Source organism: Monosiga brevicollis, genomic scaffold (assembly GCF_000002865.3).
Source record: "Monosiga brevicollis MX1 MONBRscaffold_32 genomic scaffold, whole genome shotgun sequence".
In the NCBI taxonomy this organism is placed as follows: Eukaryota; class Choanoflagellata; order Craspedida; family Salpingoecidae; genus Monosiga; species Monosiga brevicollis.
In genome coordinates, this window is record NW_001865069.1 from 200028 (window position 1) to 221019 (window position 20992).

Here is a 20992-nt window from a genome sequence, read left to right on the forward strand (position 1 = left end):
TGCTTCCAATGTGCGTACCCATTCATATGCACCACTTCGATCATTCCCTTTCTGCTCGTTTGTTTTTGAAAGGCTGGCGTGAGTGGCGTCAGCTGTCGTGTGCCGAGATGTCTTGACCAGCCCTCACCTGTACCTTCGTACCGCGTATGCCAGTTTATGGCAGCCTCGTTGCACGTTACTATGACCGAGCAAATCTCTGCTGGTGAGTTGCTGTTCGACTTTACGCAATATCGAGCCTATCTAATTGCGTCGCCGCCTTGTCATCGGTCTGTACACCCTCGCACTGGCAACGCAGGCTACGTTGGCACTATGGAGGCCATCCCAGCCGGATCCAGTTTGCGATACATCATCAGCGCTTCAGACGCTGGCCTCAATAACGCCATGACTGCCTGGGGCGCCAAATTGATGGCCATGTACAACAAGACCACGGAGCAGCGGGACAACGACTATACTCTCCAATACCTCGGTTATGTACGCTTTTCAAACTCGGATCCAGTTCACACCATGTCAGCATAGACCTGTTCGGTCATCAAACTTGGTTTCCGGCAGCATCTGTACTCATTTGCCTTTTGATCGCTGCTGTGCCTGACTTGACAGAATACCGATCATGGTGCCTACTGTACGTCAATTTTAAAAGCCAGTCATTCTCCTCTGGGTCCTGGAGCACCCCTTGCCTCTGTTTGCTTTAGTTGCAGGTTGCAGGAACATATCCTTCTCAAAACTTGGTTCGCGCTGCTCTGAGGTCCGTTGGCGTAGACTACTACAAGCCTGACGCGGGTGGTGACTACAACAGCACTTTGGTCCGCCTGTGGGAATCAGCCAACAAACAGGCCATCCCATACAAATGGATTTTGCTTGACTCTTGGTCAGATCCTCGCTTTGTGCCTTTGGACAAGCTTGTGCGGGGAACCAAGCGTAGTAGTTTGACTCCTGAACTTGCCCCAACCGTCTAGGTGGTATTACAAGGGTCCCCACGACGGCGTGCTCAATTGGACGGGTAAGCCGCGATATTTTGGCGCTGTGTGTTCAAACAACCTGGTTCTTTCTCACATCTTGCTGCCCCAGCCATGCCAAGCATCTTCCCTCCTGGTGGTGTTGAGGGCCTGCAAGAATTTAACAAGATTACCCAATGGCCTGTCATTGGCCACAACCGCTGGTGGAGCCCAGAGACGTCCTATTCAAAGCAAAATGGCGGCGAATATGACTTTAGGTGTGCTCCAACCTCATCCGACCAAGCCCCACCACTTGCACCAAGAAACCAGCCTGTCTGCCGTCTTATTCAAACGCCATGCCACCTAGTGACAAAAACGAAGGCAGCGCCGTTGTCCCCTTGGAGCAACGCTTCTGGGATGACCTCCTCAAGAGTAGTGCCACCTGGGGCCTGACCGTTTACGAACAAGACTGGCTGTGTAGGTGTTGCTCCCTCAGCGCGCTATGCAACTGGCGCTCAGGTGCATCGGAACTGACCGCGTCCATTTGGACGTCATCCTCTGCTTTTGATCACCACTCCAGACAACGAGCTGGAGAAGGTTCCCATGCTGACTAAGAACATTACGATGGGCCGTGAATGGCTCCTGCAGATGGGTTTGGCTGCCACCCGCAACAACATGACCATTCAGTACTGCATGCCATGTACGCACCGCTTCTTTTGCCTTTGGGCGCCCTTTTCCGGATGTGTCAGCCCATGGCGTTCAGAAGGTGATGGCACCCCTCATCATGGATGTATGGTTTAGACCCCCGACATGCATTGCAAAGCGTTGAAATCCCTTCCGTGACGCAAATTCGCGCGTCCGACGACTACGTACCCTCCCATGACGTAGGCCCATACCAGCAATGGCATTTGGGATCCTCTGCAATTCTAGCCCACGCGCTGGGTCTCGCACCTTTCAAGGTCTGGTTATACCTGCAGACGCTAGCTAGTTGGATTGGTGGGTGGTATGATCATGGCTTCGAAGTGGCTTTAATTGTCACATTTGCGACGCGCACATGCCTCCTCTTTTTTCCAGGACAACTTCTGGACCGAGCCCAAGGAGCCGGGAGCCTCTGATTCTGCTGAAGCCCTCCACTGTTTGTTGTTGCGCATGACGTGTCCAGGCGGTCTCTATCTTGCTTAGGCTGGCCTGCCTTAACCTCGGCATGGTGGTTAACCTCCATCGCGATCGCTTTGCCAACAGATTTGCGCGAATCCGTCGTGTCCACACTGACGGCGGGTCCCGTGGCGCCGGGCGATGGCGCCGAATTCCAGAACAAGGTGCCAGCCTGCGAGTCGAGTTTTGTGGGCACAGTGCCCACAGATGTGCGCATGTGTGTGTGTGTGTGTGTGTGTGTGTGCTGCAAGAAGCTGGCCAACTTCTCATCAAGTTTTCTTGCACTGATTGAATGTGCTAGACCCTGATCATGCGTAGCTGCCGTGCCGACGGTCGCTTGATCAGCCCTGACCGACCTGCCACCAACATTGATGCTTACTTTATGAGCAAGGGCGGCTTTGGCCAGGGTCCTCAAGGCCACGTCTGGTCCTCCTATACAACTGTAGGCAGTGCCCGGTAAGTGCCTCCCTTTTTGCGTGTGCAGCAGCATCCCACACAGTCGTGTACGACAGTGTGGCCCTAGTGGACTCTGCCCACAGTGCGAGCATTTTGTAAAGCACCATGCCCTGGACATGACTGACATGCGCTTGCAATGATGTCCCTTTTTTTTAGCTTTGAGCACGTGATGAGCACGCAAATGTCCAAGCCGTACAATTTGTCCCGTAACGAGGTGCGTTGCATTCGAAGCTGTATCACACAGGTCGCAACATGACGGTAGGAGAGCGATGAGAGCTTACACTACACGCCATACGAATAGTTGACGCTGGATCTGGGTTCCAAGGCTCAAGGTGGGACTATGGTGGCCTACGCCATGACCAATAATTACGATTTGAGCGGACTTCAAACGCTGGTGCTGGGTGCCGATGACACCCTGCCTCTTCGCAAAAGCACCGAGTACGTTGTGTATGAAGGATTACTGCTGGGAAAGGCCTGATACATTCCTACGGCCCCCTTCTGACCGTTGTTGTCCGAATGCAGCGACGATGACCTTGAGCTCTGGCACATGGCCCCCGTCAACAGCAATGGTGTAGCCGTTCTTGGCGACTTGACCAAGTACGAACCGTCTCTTTGTTGCGCTCTTGTGCGGCGCCTGCTTGTGCGACTCGAGTCATGAGGCCTCCCAACTCATGGCCCAACTTGTTCACAATGGGTTGGGTATACCAGGTGGATTCCGGTGGCCAAGGCACGCTTTCCCTCCATCACCGACTCAAAGATCACGGTGGCTGGTGGTCCGAACGAGACCGTGACGGTGACGCTCGCCTCGGTCAGCGGCACCTCCGTCTCGACTTCTGCCAAGACCGTCACGCTCGACTCGGCCGGCCAGGGCAGCATTTCGTTCTAATCTCATGGTGCTTTGAGCCATGCCCATCACGTGCGTTTCTTTCCCGTGCGCTGCAAGGCAACCAAACAATACCTTCCGCGCCCTTGCCGCAGTTGGCAATTGATGCTCGCAGACATTAATCAGTGCAATCAAGGCAACCAAACCAGTGCGTGCTCACAAAATTCATTGATGGTTCGACCTTTCAATTATTGCTTCAAGTGTGCTGTTCGGAGCATGCTTGCAAATGTACTGAACAGCAAATCAAGACTCTCTGTTTTGTCTGGTAGATAAATGGGTTGAAGAAAAGAACGCCAAAAGACAAGAGAAAGACAGTGTGCCGTAAACCGAGATGGATGAGGACAAAAAAAACTGAAGCCCATCTTGACCATCCTGGCGTGTTCTTTCCTGCAATCAATGCATTGGGCGCTGGAACGGGGGTGTAGAATAAAGAGAAGAAACTCAAAAAGAATTACAAGAAAAGTGTGCCCACAAACACACAAAGTAAATGACCGGGGGCTCGAAAGTTAAGAGAGATGCAAACGACGACGTTGCCGAGCCAGGCTGCCAGCTGCTGAGTGCGGCCGGGTGGCGGAGCGGCTGGATCCGGAATCCCGTAGCTGACGAGCGCGAGGCGTTGCAGGAGAGGCTGGGATGGCAGACGGATTCGAGGCTCCTGTAGCTGTGCCAGACAAGGCTGGTGATTCCGCCCGCGCTGGGGCCATGGGTGCCGAGTGGAGCACGATTGGGGCAATCTGACGCTGTGGGCGTCGCAAAGGCGTTGGAGTGAATCCAAGGGTGGCTGACAAGGAGTTGGGGGGAAGGGCGGGCGTTGCCGGGGTTCTTGAGCCGTTCTCCTTGCCCGGGACGAGCAAACTTGAAAACTCAAAATATGGTGTGGCGGCTGGGCTGTTGAGGTTGGGATTGACGCGACCCAAAGGCCTATTGTTGGCATGTAAGATGTTGATGAGACGGGAGAAGAAAAAAGGCATCGAGTGGGCCTGAGACCAAAAAAACGCACATGAGCGCAGGTGGGGCCAGGCGAGGGCTGGGGCTTTGATTGGGAGATGAGGTGGGTGAAGCGCCACGCAGGTGTTCGTGGGTCCTATGTTGGAGCGAGCGGGCAGAGAAAACAAAAACGAAAGAAAGAGGAAAAGAGGGCAGGAAGAAAAATCGATGAGATTTGGCGGTATTGGCTGGTTGTGAAGCTACAAGGCGCAAAGCCGCTGTAACTGACTTGAGACGTTGGAAAGAGCGCTTCATTTGCTGTTGGTGGCGTTGTTGTTGATGAGCGGCTTGCAGCTGCATTTCACAGTAGTACTATGTTGGTCGGGTTACAATTGGAGTGAGGGTTGTGGCAATATAAGATCGCTTTGGTAAATACTGAGCCAACTTGTACCTGGCGGAGCGTGCGGTTGGGTGAATCGAAATACGCCAGTTGTGGCACGAGAGGAGCCCACAGCTCCCGATTGCTGGCTTGTAGACGCCAATGACGCGAGACCATGGCGATCCTGTTTGTATCAAATGCCAACGACCCGGTGCCACCACAATGCATGAGGAAAGATGCGAGCAGAGTTGTTTTGTGCAGACTGGGCAACGCTTTTGGTAGCGAGCGAAAGTTGCGTGGTACGAACCGGCACAGTTGTAGCTTGGGATCGTCGGAAGATTTAACCACATAAGCAAGGATGCGCTGAGCAAGGGCGTCTGGCAGTCGGCTCAAATAGTCGTTCTCGGCAATCTCCGGCTCACCAAACTCGACCTCGGAGATGTGTGCGCTGTGAAACAGAGAGAACCGGATGAGGCTTTGTGCAGTGCGTCGGGGAGGACACGGCACGAGCGCAAGAAGGCAATATTCTGTGCCTATGGTGCGTTAAATCTCGGCGAGGACTTACACTGGGATGCGTTCGCGCGTGGGAAGTGGGCTGGCCGAGCGTTTGGGTGAGGTCACCATCAGGAGTGGTGACGCAAATGCATTCATGATGATGGTAGGCGGTCTGAACCGTACCGAATGCTGCCAGAACCGCTCACCCAAGCTGGAGAGCGGCAAGAAAAGTCTTTTGATTGAATTCAAAGCTTGCACGGCAGGGACACGCAAGCGTCGCTATCCGGCACGCACTGGGCGAACCAACAGGGCACTTTAGGCTTCAAAGGGGGAGAGCCAGTTCACTGTGCCGCTGCGAGACGAGAGCAGTGGCTGAAGCGATCAAACAAACAACGCCAACACGATCCAAGAGGGAAGGATCAAAGTCGACAATGGGTTCGAACAGGGAGGGGCACGAGTGTCGCCGGGTACAGCAGACAGCATGTACTAGCCGAGTCCAAGAAAGGAAAGCAGGTCGGCCGTTGGTCGACCCGGCTGCCTCACACACCCAGACACGCACTCACACACACTTTGACACATGCACACGCGAGGAAACGCTGACACACACGAAAACGAGAGAGACCGAGAGACCGAGAGAGACCGAGAGAGAGACCGAGAGACGGAGAGAGAGACACAGAGAGACACAGAGAGACACAGAGAGATAGAGGCTGAATTTACTGCATGGTCCAGTAGAGCGACAGAGAGACAGCGAGACGGCGGGTCAGTGACAGAGAGAGGGAGGGGGTCATGTGTTGATCGGATAAAATTGGTTGTTCATCCTTTTTGGCGGGAAAATTTCGTATCAGAAGTGTGTATTTGAATTTTCGCGGGAAATCTACCGTCTTCGTTTCTGAATAGATTTCAACCGAGGAAACGGATGTCAGAGTCATACACGATTGTCAGCTCAGTGAGCTGTCGAGTTTCTTTTGTGCAGACACGGTTCAGTGACTTTTTTTTTTTTCTTTTTTTTTGGCCGTCACCGCCCCGACGTATCAACGGCAGCCTGCGTGAGACTCGACGAGCTTCTTTTCGACCATCACCTTTCCTCCTCCTCTTCCACGACTGGCGCGTGAAGTTGGATGCTGCTGGAGTAGTCAATGCCTTACCTCTTCACCCAGCCCCGCACACTGACTAAAACGTCCCATTGGCGAAGAAGCATCTGCTGGTGGGTCTTCGTTTGTTATGTCTGAGGAGCGCTCGGACTGAGAGGGCCCGAGGCCAGTCTGGGCGCTCAGGCGCAACGCAACACATGCACGCGTCTCGCATGCTCTGAAGGCTATTTTGGTCAATTTGCCAGTTCTGGCAGTCATCCATTATTTGGCGAATGGCAGATGTTCTTCTGCCTGCTTGTATCTTGCCCTATGAGTCGCATACGAACGTGCAACCGTGGAGATGAATCGCTCAGCTTAGCTTGGCTTGATTGCGCATGGCTCCCGATTGTTGTTCTGGGTCTGCAGACGAATCCCCACGCAGGGATTGTAGCTTGCGGACAAGTGTCACACCTCAAATCTCCACCCAAAACCTCAACATGGCTGATGACGCTGTACGTTTCAACCTGACGACACGCCTCAAGAGACTTGGCCCCACAAAACTAACGCGCCACGTCTGATAGGAAATGTTGGCCAAGAAGACGGCTGCCATGAATCTGGTGGCGCGTCGCCCCCGTACGGAGGTGTGTCCCAGATTGGCCCGTACCGGCCACGCAGCCACACGAGTCTCCGAGACTCTTGGCATGGCCTCAAACTCTTGTGAGCGTATTTTGTTCTTTGCTCACGTCCTTGTACGATTTATTTGCGCAGGATGTGACCGCAACGCGCGGTACCGAGTTTGAAGACTTTGGTCTCAAGCGCGAGCTGCTGCTCGGCATCTTCGAAAAGGGCTTTGAAAACCCTTCACCTGTCCAGGAGGAATGCATTCCCAACGCTCTCATGCGCCGTGACATTCTTGCACGCGCCAAAAACGGTGCGCTTCCTGATCGGCATTGTTTCAAAGGGACTGAAAAGCCGTCTGCTAGCGCGCACTCCTCACGCATGGTGTTTGCTGTCATGCATGTGCCCTCACCCATCAAGGTACCGGCAAGACCGGCGCCTACCTCATTCCCACGCTGCAGCTGGTCGACCCCGCTCTGGCCTGCATCCAAGGTTGGACCCAGTGCTTCCCCTCCCCTTGCCTTTGCATGTTGCAACCCCCAGGAAGAACTGACATGCTTCTTGCTCGTGCTTGCACTTCAATCTAGCCTTGATCCTGGTTCCAACCCGTGAGTTGGCCCTGCAAACAGCTTCCATTGCCAAGGAATTGGGCAAGCACCTGAATCTCGAGGTGCGCCGAGCACGCACGTCCACCATGCAGATCCGTTGCCACTGTTATGCAGGTAGCTTCCCCGTGGCCTCACAAGCAGGCTCGATCCAAATATTTGATTGTAGATCATGACCACAACCGGTGGCACCAATACTCGTGATGATATCCTTCGTCTTGGCCAAACAGGTCTGATCGGTTCCCAGCAACGTTATCTGTGCTCCTTCCCACGCTCAAACACACGCATGCGCACCTATGAGTGCCTCGAGATCATTTGGTTTATGGTTCTCATTGGGATACGTTTGCTGATTTGATTCTCAACGTAAAATATAGTCCACGTTGTCGTGGCCACTGGTGGACGCATCCTGGACCTGATAGAGCGCGGTGTCGCACAGATGGCCCGCTGCAACATCCTCGTCTTTGATGAGGCCGACAAGCTCCTCAGCGAGGACAGCCTGGGTGTGTAGCTGTGTACATTAAAACTTTCCAGATCGGCACAACATGTCATGCTCATGCGCCGCCAAAATTTGCATGTTCATCGCATGAACCAATCATGTCACGCGCAGATACCGTGCAAAAGATCATTTCACACCTGCCAGAAAAGAGGCAGACCATGCTGCTGTCGGCTACCTACCCTGTGGCCGTCCAAGGCTTTACTGTACGTGAAATGTTCCCAGCGTCTGTGTCCGAGCGCTTCTTTTTTGTTATAACTCTCGTTTTTATTTTTATTTTTTCTATTTTATTTTTTTTCCTGCCCCCCTCGAGCCTTTTGCCCGTCTCTATGATGGCTGATGCCTTGCACGTTGAAATGACGCTTTGACACGTCGGAATTGTGGCCCATCATTCAATTCAACTCATGCGTTGCAACTGTGCGTGTGCGGTACAGAAACGCTACCTGAAGAACCCCCATGTGATCAACCTGATGGAGACCCTCACGCTGAAGGGTGTCACTCAATTTTACGCCTTTTTGGAAGAAAAGGACAAAGTTCGCTGCCTGAACACTCTTTTTGGCAAGCTTCAGGTACTATCACAAGACCCCTGCAATTGTGGTGCCAGTTGGACCATACACCAACACAAAGCCCACCGCGTTCCTGCACATCAGCGTGCACGCATCTAGCTCATTGTATCACCATCAACCCTTGCCTGCTCCCGTCTCAGATCAACCAATCAATCATTTTTTGCAGCAGCCACAGCCGTGTGGAGCTTTTGGCCAAGAAAATCACCAAGCTCGGTTATTCCTGCTTGTACATCCACTCACGCATGGAACAATCGCACCGCAACACGGTGTTTGATGCTTTCCGCAAGGGAAAAAGCCGCCATCTCGTCTGCACGGGTCAGTGCGCCCACTGCCACTGTCAAGCCGCATGCATGTCGGCCTCGCCAGCAGACGCGTCTTGCGCTCGCTTGCATCTTCTTCGAAACGACACGCGCACTCATCTCCATCGCCTCCCCTTCCCCTCCCCCCTTTTGTTTTGCTTTTTGTGAACAGATCTGTTCACGCGTGGCATTGACATCCAAGCTGTGAACGTGGTTGTCAACTTTGACTTCCCCCGGGAGGCCGAGACGTATTTGCATCGCATTGGCCGCAGTGGTCGCTATGGCCACCTTGGTTTGGCCATCAACCTTGTGACGGCTGGCAACCGTGAGGCCTTGCTTCGCATTGAGCGCGAGCTGGGCACGGCCATCGCGCCCATGCCATCAGTGGTTGACCAATCCCTCTACGTCGACTCCTCCGTCTCTGATGCCACCGCGCAAAGTTCCTAAGTCCGCGTACATTGGTTGACCCGAGGCCGCGCCTCCGGTCACCACCAAACGCCATCTTTTCTTTTCTTTTTTTTCTTTTTTCCCCCCTTTTCTCTTTTTGTTACTTTGTGTTCGTTTTACTTTGTCGTGCCACTGTCTTTGCTGCTTTGGCATGCTTGCTTGTTTGTGCATGTTTACGTGCACATGCGTAAGTTGTTTCTCTCCTCCCTCTCCCATCTTTCATTCACTTCTGCTACCGGGCAATCTGCTGTGCCAGTATCCATGGTGCATTTGCCTTTTTCCCCGCCACGATTTTGCGAGTGTTGCTTCCGCTGGCTTGTTTTTTGCTAGTAAACTCCAGCCTTTCCTTGCTTCCTGCTCCACCCTCTTTGTCTTGGCCGACTGTTTCTCATGGTGTCACACGATGAGCCAGTTGATGCATGGGTTGCTTGATACATCCTGGATTGCTGCTGTGCTCATCCCAAACTACTGTCTTGCAGCCACAAGGCAACGGGTTTGCTCGCGACTGCTAGTGTTGCTCTGTTGCATCCTGTTGACCACCTTTTTTTGTTGTGTACCCACAATGACTTGTCATGAGTGTGACTGTCATTTCCTCAACTCTCACTACAGACAGACTGCACGTCCTTTGACTTTTTTTTTTGCTCTTTCTTTCTTCTTCTTTCTTCTTCCCTTCACCTCTACATTATCTCTTGCTTCTTGTTTCTCTATTGCTGCTTCCTGTGATTAGTGCTGATCCATGGCCTGTCATCAGTGGCTTGCTTGACATGAAGCGTGAAGGTCTCCCAGGACCTTCAAGCACACTTGTCATCACACCGCGCATCGTGTGTTATGGCGGGTCTGTGTTCCTCCAAACCAACCAACCCGGATTCGTTTTGCTCCTTCAGCCAACATTATTGTTTCTCGAATGAGATGTCCCTCGCACTCACGCGATGGAACAATTGAGTAAACCCCGGATCTCTGTCGCTTAGCCCCCACCTTTCTCATGTCGAGCTTTCAATTAGACTCGCAGTCAACGGCATAAAGTCTCGTCTAGGTTGGGTTTACCAGGCACATCACACTCTGCTCGTGCGCAAAACACAAGACCCACAAGACACAACGCGAGCGTCGAAACAAAAAACGACACGAATGAAACCCTAGCGCTTGGTCATGCTGACACAGCCATGCCAGGAGAATCGGCTCAAGGCATCACAATAAAGGGCTGCCTGTTCATCGAAGTTGTGTTGATGGCAAGATGCTGGCAGGCTTCTTGGATGTGTGGGAATACATCGCTGTAACAGCCAAAGAGGTCGATGCTTGTGAGTGAGGGAACATTGCGCAGGCCCCTCATGGCTGCCACCGTGATGTTATGGCAGCGTGAGAGCGCAATCTTCTTCAAATGGTGCGCGTCGGCCAAAGCTGCAATGGCAGCATCGGTCAAGCCGTAGCAATCACTGTCCAACAAACACGAAACAACGAGTAATTGAGTCGCAGCGACCGTCATCAAGGATGAAAGATGGTGGGATAAATGAAAGCTACAAACCTGAGATCAAGGATCACAAGATGCGGGCAGTTGCGGACCAGCAGTTCCAAGCCTGTGGTGAACAGGAGGCGAGCAAGGCCGACACGGCAGAAATTGGATGATTGATCATGTGAGGCCATGACACTTTGCACTCGGCATCATGGGAAAGATGAGGGGAAACAAGGCGTACACTGGTCAGTCATGGATTCGCGCAAGCCACTCAAGTCCAGATGGCGCAGGCGCCGGCAATGCTTGGCCACAAGCATGAGGTCCCTGGAGGTCAGTTCGGTCCAGGCCAGGTTCAAACGCGTAAGACCACCACAGTGCTTGGTGATGGACTCAATGGCGCCCTGAAGAAAGGGAAAACAGAGCGTGGAGGCAGCGCCACATGAGATCTTGTTCAAGAAAGAAGAAGACTGGCCGTGGCGGGAGAATATCATGGGAGAAGGGCGGAAAAGAAACACCCTCGTACCGAGGAAGCTGCTGTCATTTGCAGACTGAGGGCTTTGAGTTTGGGGCAATAACGTCCAATGGATCTGGAGATGCAGGGAAATTCCACAAGTGATGGGCAGGCATGAGTGGCTTGAGCATGCTGCGAGGTTGTGGTCGAGAAAGGCAGGCACGGTAGATAATTTACCGTAGGACGTTATCAGAAAGGGGGCAGTGGCTAACATCCAACTCCTCCAGATGGGGTGCGTGCTGAGCAAAAAGAAGCAGGGGGTTGAGAAAGACAGCGCACGGCCAAGGGTTGTGGGTGGTCGCCGAGGGCCGCTCAACTGGTTGGATGGCAAGCTAGCAAGGACCAACCTCAAGTATCAAGTGGAAGAGGTCATCGGAAAGAATGGATGATGTCAGACTGAGACGTGTGAGGCTCTTGTTGCTGCAGAGCGGGGACACGCGACATGGTGCAAGTCTGGTGAGTGAGGAAAGGAAGGGCGCAAGAAGACCAGGACAACTTGAGAAAGATGGCGCGTCTTTGTACCCGCTGATGAGGTCGAGTTGTGAGCGGGTGAGATCCGCCAAACAGGTGTTGTTGAGCTGCAAGTAGGAAAAATCAAAACGCAAGAGGCCACAGACGGCTTCGGGGCGGAGGTTGGTGGAGCGCAGGCGAACAGTGCGGGCAAAGCTTGTGCGCAGGCTAATCAATACAAGGCCAAAACATGGCAGTGAGTGGTGTGATTAGGCTTGGTTTCATCCCATGTCGATGCAATGAGGACTGACATGAGCTCTTCCCAACGTTTGCAGACTGTTCGGCAAGTGGCAATGTCGCGCGTGCTGAGAAAGCCAAAGAGATGACAGAGCACATCATCTGGGAGAAGCTGGATAAAGGCAGGCTCGCTAGTCTTGCTCGGAGATCGGAGTGCGCTGGGCGAGGCATGGTGTCGCTTGGATGCAGTAGCCAAATAGGGAGATTCAAAGACCTGAGGGGTGTTGAGCTCTTCCTCCGTGGGCAGATTAGGAAGATCCTGCCCAGTGAGCCAAAAGATCAAGGGACGGTGTTGGTCCAGTAGACCAGCGCGTGTGAGTGTTTGGTGGTGAAGGAGGACGGGAGCATCGTGCGTCTCCGTGGCCAGTGGGGAGCAAGGGGAGAACAACGTTATTCAGAGCAAAACAAATACCAACCGGGGCCTCCGTTTGAAGGGTGGGGGTGACTAGGGTGGGCACGGTCGCCGTGTGGTGGCGGCGTTGCACAAGGCGTCCAGCTGGCTGCAAGGGGAGGCGGCAGTTGAGATCGTGGTGCGGGAGTCCGGGTCGGGCGGCCACTGGGGCAGTCACAGGCGAGTTGGCGGAGAGGTCGACGCGGGGCAGCACGGCATCGGCATCATCAATATGGTGGATGGATCGTTTGGAGCGTTTGCGACGCGGTGCCTCACAACCCAGGGCGTAGGCAGCGTTGCCTTCGGGGCGTTCGGGAGTTTCATCGAGGACCACGCGCCGAGCAGCGCGCGAGTTTGGTCGGGCACGGCTCTTGGCCTTGGCTTCTAACGGCTGGACCTCGTCCGACCAATCAATCTCTTCGAGCTGAAGTTCCTGAAGGGTCTGGAGGTAGAGCCGGCGCTCGGCATCCAGCGACGTGACCTCGGTTGACTGACCCAAGGCGGCGGTGGTGGCTGCCATGATGGAGGTGTACGGGATGAAGCGGGCGTCCAACAGGACGAGTGTCTTTGGTGTCTATGCAACCAATCAACCCCGCCTTTGCGGCGCGGCGCGTCCCTGACTATGCGTCAACCCGCACACCAGGGGCCGCTCGAGGTGGAGCCAGAGAGGGCAACAGGGAGCCCAGGGCAAGTTGAAGCAGTCCGTCCGACCGGTCTATCGGGGAGTGACGACCAGCCAAGAAAGATAGAAAGAAAAGAACGTCACAAGCACCGATCAACACCCCGGGCACAGCGTGACGAGCACACACACACAGCGTGACGAGCACAGAGTTCACACACACACAGAGAGTGACGAGCACAGAGTTCACACACACAGAGGGACGACGAGAGCAAGTGAGCGACAGGGAAGAGAAAGAGAGAGAGAGAGAGAGAGAGAGGGGCACACTGCCCGTTGAGCAAATGTCGGCTCTCTCCTCTCTCTGTGTGCTCTGCTGGTCTCGTTCCGTATGAATGCACAGAGACAGAGAGAGAGAGACAGAGACACAGACACAGAGACAGAGACAGAGACAGAGAGAGTCAGAGAGAGAGAGAGAGTGACTGCCGACGTGTGTGTGTGTGTGTGTGTGTGGGAGAGTGAGTGTTGTTTAGTAACTGCCGTTACGAGATTTGTCGAGACTGTGGGAGAGACTGGCCGAGACTCAAGGCTTGACCGTTACAAGCTGTTCTACTGCAACATCTGTATTAAATGCTTCAACTTCTCTCCTGGTTTTTAATCTGTTTTGTTATGGTATCAATTTACTTTCTTCATAAACCATGTCATTGACGACATGTTCTTCATATACCGCTTGAATGCTTGTGACCGGGATAGGCGTGATGATGTTTACGTGTGCAAGCCGACGGATGTCAGATAAATAATTTTGAAGAATTATACAGTATCTAGTCTCGTTCAAATAATACAAAAACTGATGGTTATTGAATCACTTCCCGTCAACGGTCAATAACGGTCGGAAAGGTTGCTGTCAATAACATGTGTTGCTTGTATCTGTTGTGGTATTTCACGATGATGTGAAGTTGAGCTGTTTTCAGTTGGTGTCTAGTCTCTCTCTTATGGGTTAGGGTGAGCCTTTTATAAGCCTCTCTCTCTCTCTCTCTCTCTCTCTCTCTCTCTCTCTCTCTCTCTCTCTCTCTCTCTCTCTCTCTCTCTCTCTCTCTCTCTCTCTCTCTCTCTCTCTCTCTCTCTCTCTATCTCTCTCTCTCTCTCTCTCTCTCTATATCTCTCTCTCTCTCTCTCTCTCTCCCCTATGTAACTGACTCAAGATTGTTTACCCCTCTGGTCAGCACATGGCCCGGGGAAGAATCTGCCACAAATCTGCCTCGGAGCGACACGCCGAGAGACCTACTAATACAACCTGAAAAGTAGGTAGGGCAGTTTGGGTTGAATGCCTTTGGTTGGGTTGTGGCCACGGCCGACTTGCTGCCAAACGCGGCTGGCCGAAAGAAGACAACTTTGCGAACAGAGGGATAGAGATAGGGAGACAGCTCAAGCAGGCAGAGACAGGCACACAGGCAGAGACACCAAACAGACAGACAGACAGTCAGACAGAAGAGACAGCTCAAGACAACCGAAACCCTGATCATGGTATTCCCTGATCATCTCGTGCACGGCATTGCTGCCTGATGTCAAGCTCCGAATGGACCCAGCGTGTTCCATCCATTGGGCAGCGGCACCAAACATTGGTGCCCATGGCACCCGTCGGCACCATCACCGGGCACAATCACAGGTCCCAGTCGTGCAATAAGATGGCAGCAATAGCAGTAGCCACCCTCTGCCCTTTCAAGTGCAGTCCAAAACAAGGCCATCCGGGCCATGGCGAGGCGTTCTTACAGTCGTCGAGTTGGAGGCGACCTGGTTTTCGGCGAGCCCTCGATTTCGATTTCGTTCGCCATCTCACACGCGACCATATACTGTGTGGTTTGATGACAAACGTGGTCAACCATGTCATGTTTCCTTTGCCATCGTCGAGCAGTCAGCCATCGGGTGCACGACATCATGGCGTTGCATTCCCAGCGCCAAGCTCACTCACGGGCGTCAAGCGCGCGTGCTTGAGGCATCGTGACGTCACGGCGTGATGTTCTTGTAGTCAGGTTGCACTTTGCGCCTGCCACTTCCTTAGAACCCCACATGTATGAGTGTAACCTTGATAACACTTTGTACGGTGTCGTTTTCACACGCGCTGTGTGTTTGTAACCTTTTACCACAGAAAAAAGTTCGCCACCCTGCCCTTCATGCCCTTTAGGCGAGCTCTACCCTTGACGTCATCAGACCCCTGTGCAGGTGAGAAAGGCGAGCACGGCCACGCGAGCTCTGAAACGGCCCATGACGTCACGGCACAAGGAAGACTAACAGATCGCAAGAGAGGAAGGAGAGAGAAGGTAATGCAAGATGTGGTAGGTCGCGTCGCGTGTACCGATGGATCTCACAGCTCTAACAAATAACAGCAAGAAACACACCCTACACACCACACAGACCACACAGACCACGAATACGCGTTTGGTGCCGTGGTCGTTAACATACATAAAGAAGCTCACACACACACACACACACACACACACACACACACACACACACACACACACACACAGAGGGTGGGGTGCAAGAGAAGGGTTGGGTGTATCATTTTTCCATTTTTCCCAATCCCAGAACTGTGCACGTCTCTCTCCCTCTCTCTCTCCCTCTCGGTGCTGCTGCTACTGGGATTGGCGGCGCCGTCCCTCTTTCTTTCTCTCTCTCACTGTGTGCGCCTCGAGGTGCAAAGGGTGTTTGCTCGGCGATCAGTCGATATGACAGACATGTCTGCTGGTGATGGGTTGCACCGGCACCACGTTCCCTCGGGACCGTGGATGGCCATGCTCCCTGTTGTGGTGGCTCTGCTGGTTGGTGCTTTGATCATTGCCTTGCTCTTGACCAGCAAACGACACCGCCATGTGCCATATCGGCCAGCTCAGCCCAACAAGCCCCGACTTCCCCTTTCCACAGCCCACTACTGCGCCCTCTTTGACCTCGAAGCCGAGGACAAGCCCCTGGCCAAAATTGATGGCGCCAGACCACGGGTCCCCCGCAATGCCTTGAGCTGGCACATGTTGCAAGGTCGCCAACAACAAAAGGCCATCCTCTGCGACTCGCGCCTCGACCCCTCGGTCGCCGCCGTCCAGCGTTATCTTCAACGCCGTGCTGATCAGCAAGTTCGCCGCCGCTCCCCATTGGCCCGCCATACCCCCCATCACGATGTGCGACCAGCTCGGGCCAATCCTCAACCCATCCGCAACGCCAGTCCCTTGTCTCGCCTCAAGGCCGCCTAAGGCTGGGACACCAATCCTGTTTGAATGGAGTATCTTTCTCTCTTGCTTTTGACGAGGGCTTCCCTTGGAGGTTGTCTTCTCCTTTTCATCTTATTCTAGACCTCATCGGTGAGCCGCTTTGGCGTCGTGCCCTTTTCCTGTCCCCTTGAGTTTTGAATCTCCTTTTCTTTTCTTCTTTCTTTGAGTTAGCTCTGGCCTTCTGTCAGAACGTGCATGCTATTATCCTACACAATGCTTTCCTGATATTTTTATTCTTCATCTGTTTACTTCCCCCGCACATCATCCCGTGTGGTGAGAGCTGGCTTCTCTCCCTGTAACTCCCCGCCTGGCGTGGGGGCTTTTGGCCCAGGCATCCTCAAAGATGGCTGTGGCCAAGTCGCTGTGCGACACATACCAAATTGACACTGAAGTCAAATTCCTGTCCCTCTTTCGTATGCCACAACTACACATTCATGCGACACGAAGCGTTCTGGGTAGCCATCAATTGCAAATGCCCCCAACCTGCACATTGCTTCATACAAACATTTCAAGTGTTGTCGCGCCAAACGAACATGCACGCAGCCTTTAATAGACGTACGGAATGATGCGATAGGGCACCTGCGCGCAGTATTGCTTCCAGGCATCGCCATACTACCAGTACAAAGGGCAGAGCAAGGCCACGACGCAGTCAAATCATAAATTCATGTCATTTTTGCATTCCAACTCATCGACAACGATGCACGTACCTTGGCAGCACACTTGTGCTCGTCGCGGCGCTCGCGATGCCACAGCAGCACGGCAAAGTAAATCGGATAAAAGTAAGGAATGATGGAGCCACAGCCTATTTTTCGGGCACGGGAAATGGAAACAATGGGCAAGAAACAGACGGCTTGAGCATGAGAAAAAAAATGCTGTCCGAGTCGAACAAACTTATGGGCAAAAACACATCATGCATGCCACGCACCACAAGGCAAGGACCAGGCCAGGGCCATCAAGAGGTCACCAAAGTAGTTGATGTGACGCGCCATGCCCCACCAGCCGGAAGCAATGAGCTTGGTACCACGGGTCGTGGGGATTGTTTTCAAATCTGTTCGGGCACGGCACGGCCAGGGAGGAGATATGAGGAAGGCTGGCAGCCATGCCGGCAAGTACCGGGCTCTGCTACGTACGGCGAACGCTGGGATGCGTGGGGTCACGCTTAAACTGATCTTTTTGCCCGTTGGCGCCACGGAAGATGCAGTAGCCTATGTGGAAACGGCAGGGGCAGTGAGACCTGGCCGCCGTCGAGATCCGCGGCATTGGACGCGTGTGAACGAACCAACAAGTTGCACAAGCAGAATCAAGGCAATGTAGGATGAAGAGTGGTGCTGGGGAAAGTCGGCCAGGTAGCGTGCTTGGAGGGTGTACGTAAAAGGAACCCAAACCAAGTCGCCAAAGACGAGCATAAAGCCAAAGCCATCTTGGCAAATGTCCATTGTGCTGAGCAAGGCCGGCTGTGCAGCGAGTGCCACGGAACCAGGCAGATTGGTGATGAGCCGCACATGTGCAGCACGGCCGGCATGCACATGCTGGCGCTGGAAAAAAACAAACAAAAAAAACTGGCAACCAGAGCGCGCTTCGGCGCTGCGGCATGAGGCGACGGAAAGACTTACTTCGGACAGGAAGGCGTCCAGAACATACCACGACTGGAAGAGGGTCACCAGAACAAGAGCCATGTCCACCTCTTTGTTCTGTTCATACTGCTGGGCGACCATGCCCAGACAAATGACAACCCAGCCAATGAGGCCCGGGCGCAGCTCGCAGAAGAACTTGAGGTCAAAGTCACCAATGCGTGGGTTGAGCTCGTGGCCGATGAAAAAGTCATAAATGGCATAGCCTATCACGCACAGAAGGTGATGGTTTGTGGATCAGGAGCCGAACAGCAGAACAGAAGGGAGAATCAGGATCAAGAAGCGGGCGCCAGACTCAAAGTTGAAGCCACGAACCACTGTTGCCGCCCTCTGCAAGCAGGGTGCCAGGTTGGCGGGCCTTGAGATAGAGGTAGACACTCAATGCAAAGGAGAAAAGGATGCTGGCGGTCATGAGCTGGAGCAAATTGCCGTGAATCCACGCCAGGTTGATGAGGCCGCCCAAATGAGCGGCACAGACGCAGAGCAGCGAGACCCAAAAGGCAGCAAGACCTGTAGAGGGAAGATAAAGAGGCAGACCCGGCATCCAAAGTGAGGCGAGATGGCACACGCGTGGTTCTGACTGACAACGTTGAGGCGAGCCGGGATGGGGCATACCGTTGCACTTGTACTTGAGGCGCTCGCCAGTGCGCAGAGGCAGGCCCTCGTGGACCTATGGCAAACGTGTCAAATGGGCTGAGGACGTGCTTTTACAAGCACATGGGGAGGCCTGTCCTGCGAGATGGCGCCTTGGCACGCGGTCGACCGAGGAAACGCGACAGTACCTCGCCAGGCAGGACCATGTAGAGGAAACTCTGAAAGGCAAACCAGCCGACAAAGACTTGCATGGCCTCATAGGAGAAGAAGGACTCCCAGGCCGGGAGCTGCGGAAGATCCCAGATGTCGCAGTTGCCCTTGTCCTCGTTGCACAGCAGGTGCAGAGCATAAACGGTCAGCGGCAGGGCGACCGGGATGAAGCTGGCGCCTATCGCAAGTACGAAATTCAGTGAGCGGGCTGACGGCTGTCGGCTCGTACAGCAAGCAGTGAGAGAGACCCAAAGCCTGAAGGCCCTCACCAAAGAGGCCCATGAATTCAAAGTGCGTGGTCACGGGGTTGTCGACCTTGGGAGCCATGTTGCTGGTTGAGGGACTGCCCTCGGCTGTCCTGTAATGGTAACGAGGCCCGTGAGGACAGCCGTAAGCACAAACTTGGCGTCGGTTGACAAACAGCCACCACCACGCACTGCCACCACACCAGACACCCGCGAGCCAGTAGCAACAGAGCAGCAACAACGCCCGAGCACAGCAGCAATCACAGGCAGCCCCCCCCCCCCCCGTATCCCACTCACAGGTGAACAAGCAAAACTGGATCCAGAGAGTGAGAGAGAGAGACACAGAGTCGCGTGACGTTCTTCTCAGTTCTTCTCTCATTGAAATTTCTCTCTTTCTCTCTCTCTCTCTCTTCTCCTCTCTTCTCTCTTCTCTCTCTCCTTACGTCTTCTCTCTCTCTTTTTCTCTCTCTCTCTCTCTCTCAAACTCTCTCAAACTCTCTCTATAGAAACGTTGCAGCCACCACTTTTTAATGAACATGACACGGGTCCCCCTCATGAACCAGGGCGGAAGCTCAATATGTTGCTGGGCAGATGGAAGGAGCTACCTCGATTCGCTTGGCTTAAAGCCACCAAAGCAAGAACACAGGCAATACGAAAGAACCAAGGCAGGGTAAATAAAACATGGGCAACAGCCGAGACGGCGCGGGCAGTCCACTTTTGCACAACAACTGGCCGCGCCGACTCATCTTCTCTGAAGTCAACACAAAAGCACACGCGCACACCAAAGTTCACACGGACACAAGAAAGATATAAGAAAAAAAGGGGGGGAGGCAAGGGCACGCTCATGATTTGCATGAGTGCAAAAAGAAGAAGGCCCATGCTCCAGAAGGTGTGCGCACAGAACAACCGGGGCTCCAGGTAGTAGCACAAAGAACCACTGGCAAACAGGACAACAATGGGAATCAATCAAATGCTAAAATGAATGTGTCTGGGAGAGGCCCATAAACATGACCGTAACGGCGAGACCTTGCGTGCGTAAGCATGTCTTGACATGCAGCCACGCCACAAGTACCACGCTGGCTTACAAGCGGCGGAGGGCCTTCTTCTTGTCCGTTTTCTTCTTCTTGGGCTTGTCTTCGCCGCCTTTGCCGGCCGTCACAGCAGCAGCGCCGGTTTTGGGCTTGGCGTGCACCTCTGTCATCATTTTGGCGTGGGCTGCAAACTCCTCGTACTGCTCTTGCAGGAGCTTGCCAGCCTCCTCGTTCAGAGCCGAGGCTGGGTTGGGGTGAATGAGCAGGCACTTGACCACCGTCAGAATGTGCTCAAGCCCGTACTCGGGCTTCCAATCCCGCTTGAGAGTGTTGACGCAAATGTCTCCCGAGGGCGCGACGTTGGGATGAAAAATCTTGGTGACAAAGTAGCCCTTGGGAGGTGCAGCGGGAAAGTCGGGGCTCAGAATGAGCTTCATGCGAAAGTGACCCCCCTCATACGGCGTGCCTTCGGGCCCGACAATGGTGGCTTGAATATCAGTCATGTCGGCATCGTTCATGTGCATGGTCACGCCCTCGATGGGCTTGGAAATCAGGTTGGACATTTCCTTGGCCACACGGCGAAGCACCTGCGGCGCAATGTTCTCATTCTGGCGCAAGTTAAGTGCAGCAAGTCAAGTGACAAGAGGCCATGAGAAGAAGACGAAACCTGCTTGCCAAGACGACGACGCGGCGAGGAACGCCGACAGGTCAGGGCCAACAACATGCCGGCGCCGACGCCCGACTCGCAGCAGCACATACCGTGGCAGCCATGGTGAAGATGAAGATGAGGAGCAGCAATTCGCGTCAAGGCGGACAAAGCGCACAACAAGCTCAAAACCAGAAAAATGAAGCTTCCTGCCGGCAGTGTCGTCGTCACCAGCTGCTATTGCCACAACGCAAGTGACCGAGAGGGAGCCCCGACGACCACAACAAGAAAAAGAAGTCATGGAAAAGACAAGCAGTCCACTTGTGTGCGTATCA

The 20992-nt window shown here is 53.8% G+C and overlaps 6 protein-coding genes across 6 annotated transcripts in view; 3 read left to right on the plus strand and 3 right to left on the minus strand.

Annotated features, from left to right (window-relative positions):
* Positions 1-3546, plus strand: part of MONBRDRAFT_34228 (uncharacterized protein) — a gene marked incomplete at its 5' end in the record, with an annotated part of 4548 nt that extends 1002 nt beyond the window's left edge. The window contains 14 exons of the mRNA XM_001749601.1: positions 296-471; positions 598-619; positions 757-865; positions 954-997; positions 1066-1210; positions 1300-1409; positions 1513-1632; positions 1821-1928; positions 2175-2320; positions 2389-2543; positions 2700-2757; positions 2869-2981; positions 3066-3140; positions 3252-3546. Coding sequence (XP_001749653.1) covers positions 296-471; positions 598-619; positions 757-865; positions 954-997; positions 1066-1210; positions 1300-1409; positions 1513-1632; positions 1821-1928; positions 2175-2320; positions 2389-2543; positions 2700-2757; positions 2869-2981; positions 3066-3140; positions 3252-3429 — 1559 coding nt within the window. The 3' untranslated portion in view covers positions 3430-3546. The remainder of the gene's footprint in view (positions 1-295; positions 472-597; positions 620-756; positions 866-953; positions 998-1065; positions 1211-1299; positions 1410-1512; positions 1633-1820; positions 1929-2174; positions 2321-2388; positions 2544-2699; positions 2758-2868; positions 2982-3065; positions 3141-3251) is intronic.
* A 386-nt stretch (positions 3547-3932) lies between these two features.
* MONBRDRAFT_11816 (uncharacterized protein) lies at positions 3933-5356 on the minus strand (the record flags this gene model as incomplete). The annotated part of the gene is made up of 3 exons (XM_001749657.1): positions 3933-4406; positions 4805-5180; positions 5298-5356. 3 exons carry the CDS (start codon positions 5354-5356, stop codon positions 3933-3935), a joined length of 909 nt encoding a protein of 302 aa, XP_001749709.1.
* A 787-nt stretch (positions 5357-6143) lies between these two features.
* MONBRDRAFT_34229 (uncharacterized protein) lies at positions 6144-10280 on the plus strand (the record flags this gene model as incomplete). Its single annotated transcript, XM_001749602.1, has 10 exons — positions 6144-6164; positions 7066-7228; positions 7336-7407; positions 7503-7585; positions 7690-7750; positions 7895-8020; positions 8128-8219; positions 8448-8582; positions 8720-8894; positions 9051-10280. The coding sequence occupies 10 exons, from the start codon at positions 6144-6146 to the stop codon at positions 9323-9325; spliced, it is 1203 nt and encodes a 400-aa protein (XP_001749654.1). The 3' UTR covers positions 9326-10280.
* A 26-nt stretch (positions 10281-10306) lies between these two features.
* Positions 10307-12941, minus strand: MONBRDRAFT_34230 (uncharacterized protein; the record flags this gene model as incomplete). Its single annotated transcript, XM_001749658.1, has 9 exons — positions 10307-10755; positions 10845-10896; positions 11014-11173; positions 11296-11359; positions 11461-11522; positions 11631-11703; positions 11806-11961; positions 12045-12289; positions 12447-12941. The coding sequence occupies 9 exons, from the start codon at positions 12939-12941 to the stop codon at positions 10503-10505; spliced, it is 1560 nt and encodes a 519-aa protein (XP_001749710.1). The 3' UTR covers positions 10307-10502.
* Positions 12942-15823: 2882 nt separating this feature from the next.
* MONBRDRAFT_38823 (uncharacterized protein) lies at positions 15824-16684 on the plus strand (the record flags this gene model as incomplete). Its single annotated transcript, XM_001749603.1, has 1 exon — positions 15824-16684. The coding sequence occupies one exon, from the start codon at positions 15824-15826 to the stop codon at positions 16280-16282; it is 459 nt and encodes a 152-aa protein (XP_001749655.1). The 3' UTR covers positions 16283-16684.
* A 65-nt stretch (positions 16685-16749) lies between these two features.
* On the minus strand, positions 16750-20782 carry MONBRDRAFT_38824 (uncharacterized protein; the record flags this gene model as incomplete). Its single annotated transcript, XM_001749659.1, has 12 exons — positions 16750-16912; positions 17008-17102; positions 17226-17348; positions 17431-17505; positions 17580-17754; positions 17914-18137; positions 18247-18441; positions 18547-18601; positions 18714-18913; positions 19005-19093; positions 20066-20619; positions 20771-20782. The coding sequence occupies 12 exons, from the start codon at positions 20780-20782 to the stop codon at positions 16847-16849; spliced, it is 1863 nt and encodes a 620-aa protein (XP_001749711.1). The 3' UTR covers positions 16750-16846.
* Between the last annotated feature and the right edge of the window lie 210 nt (positions 20783-20992).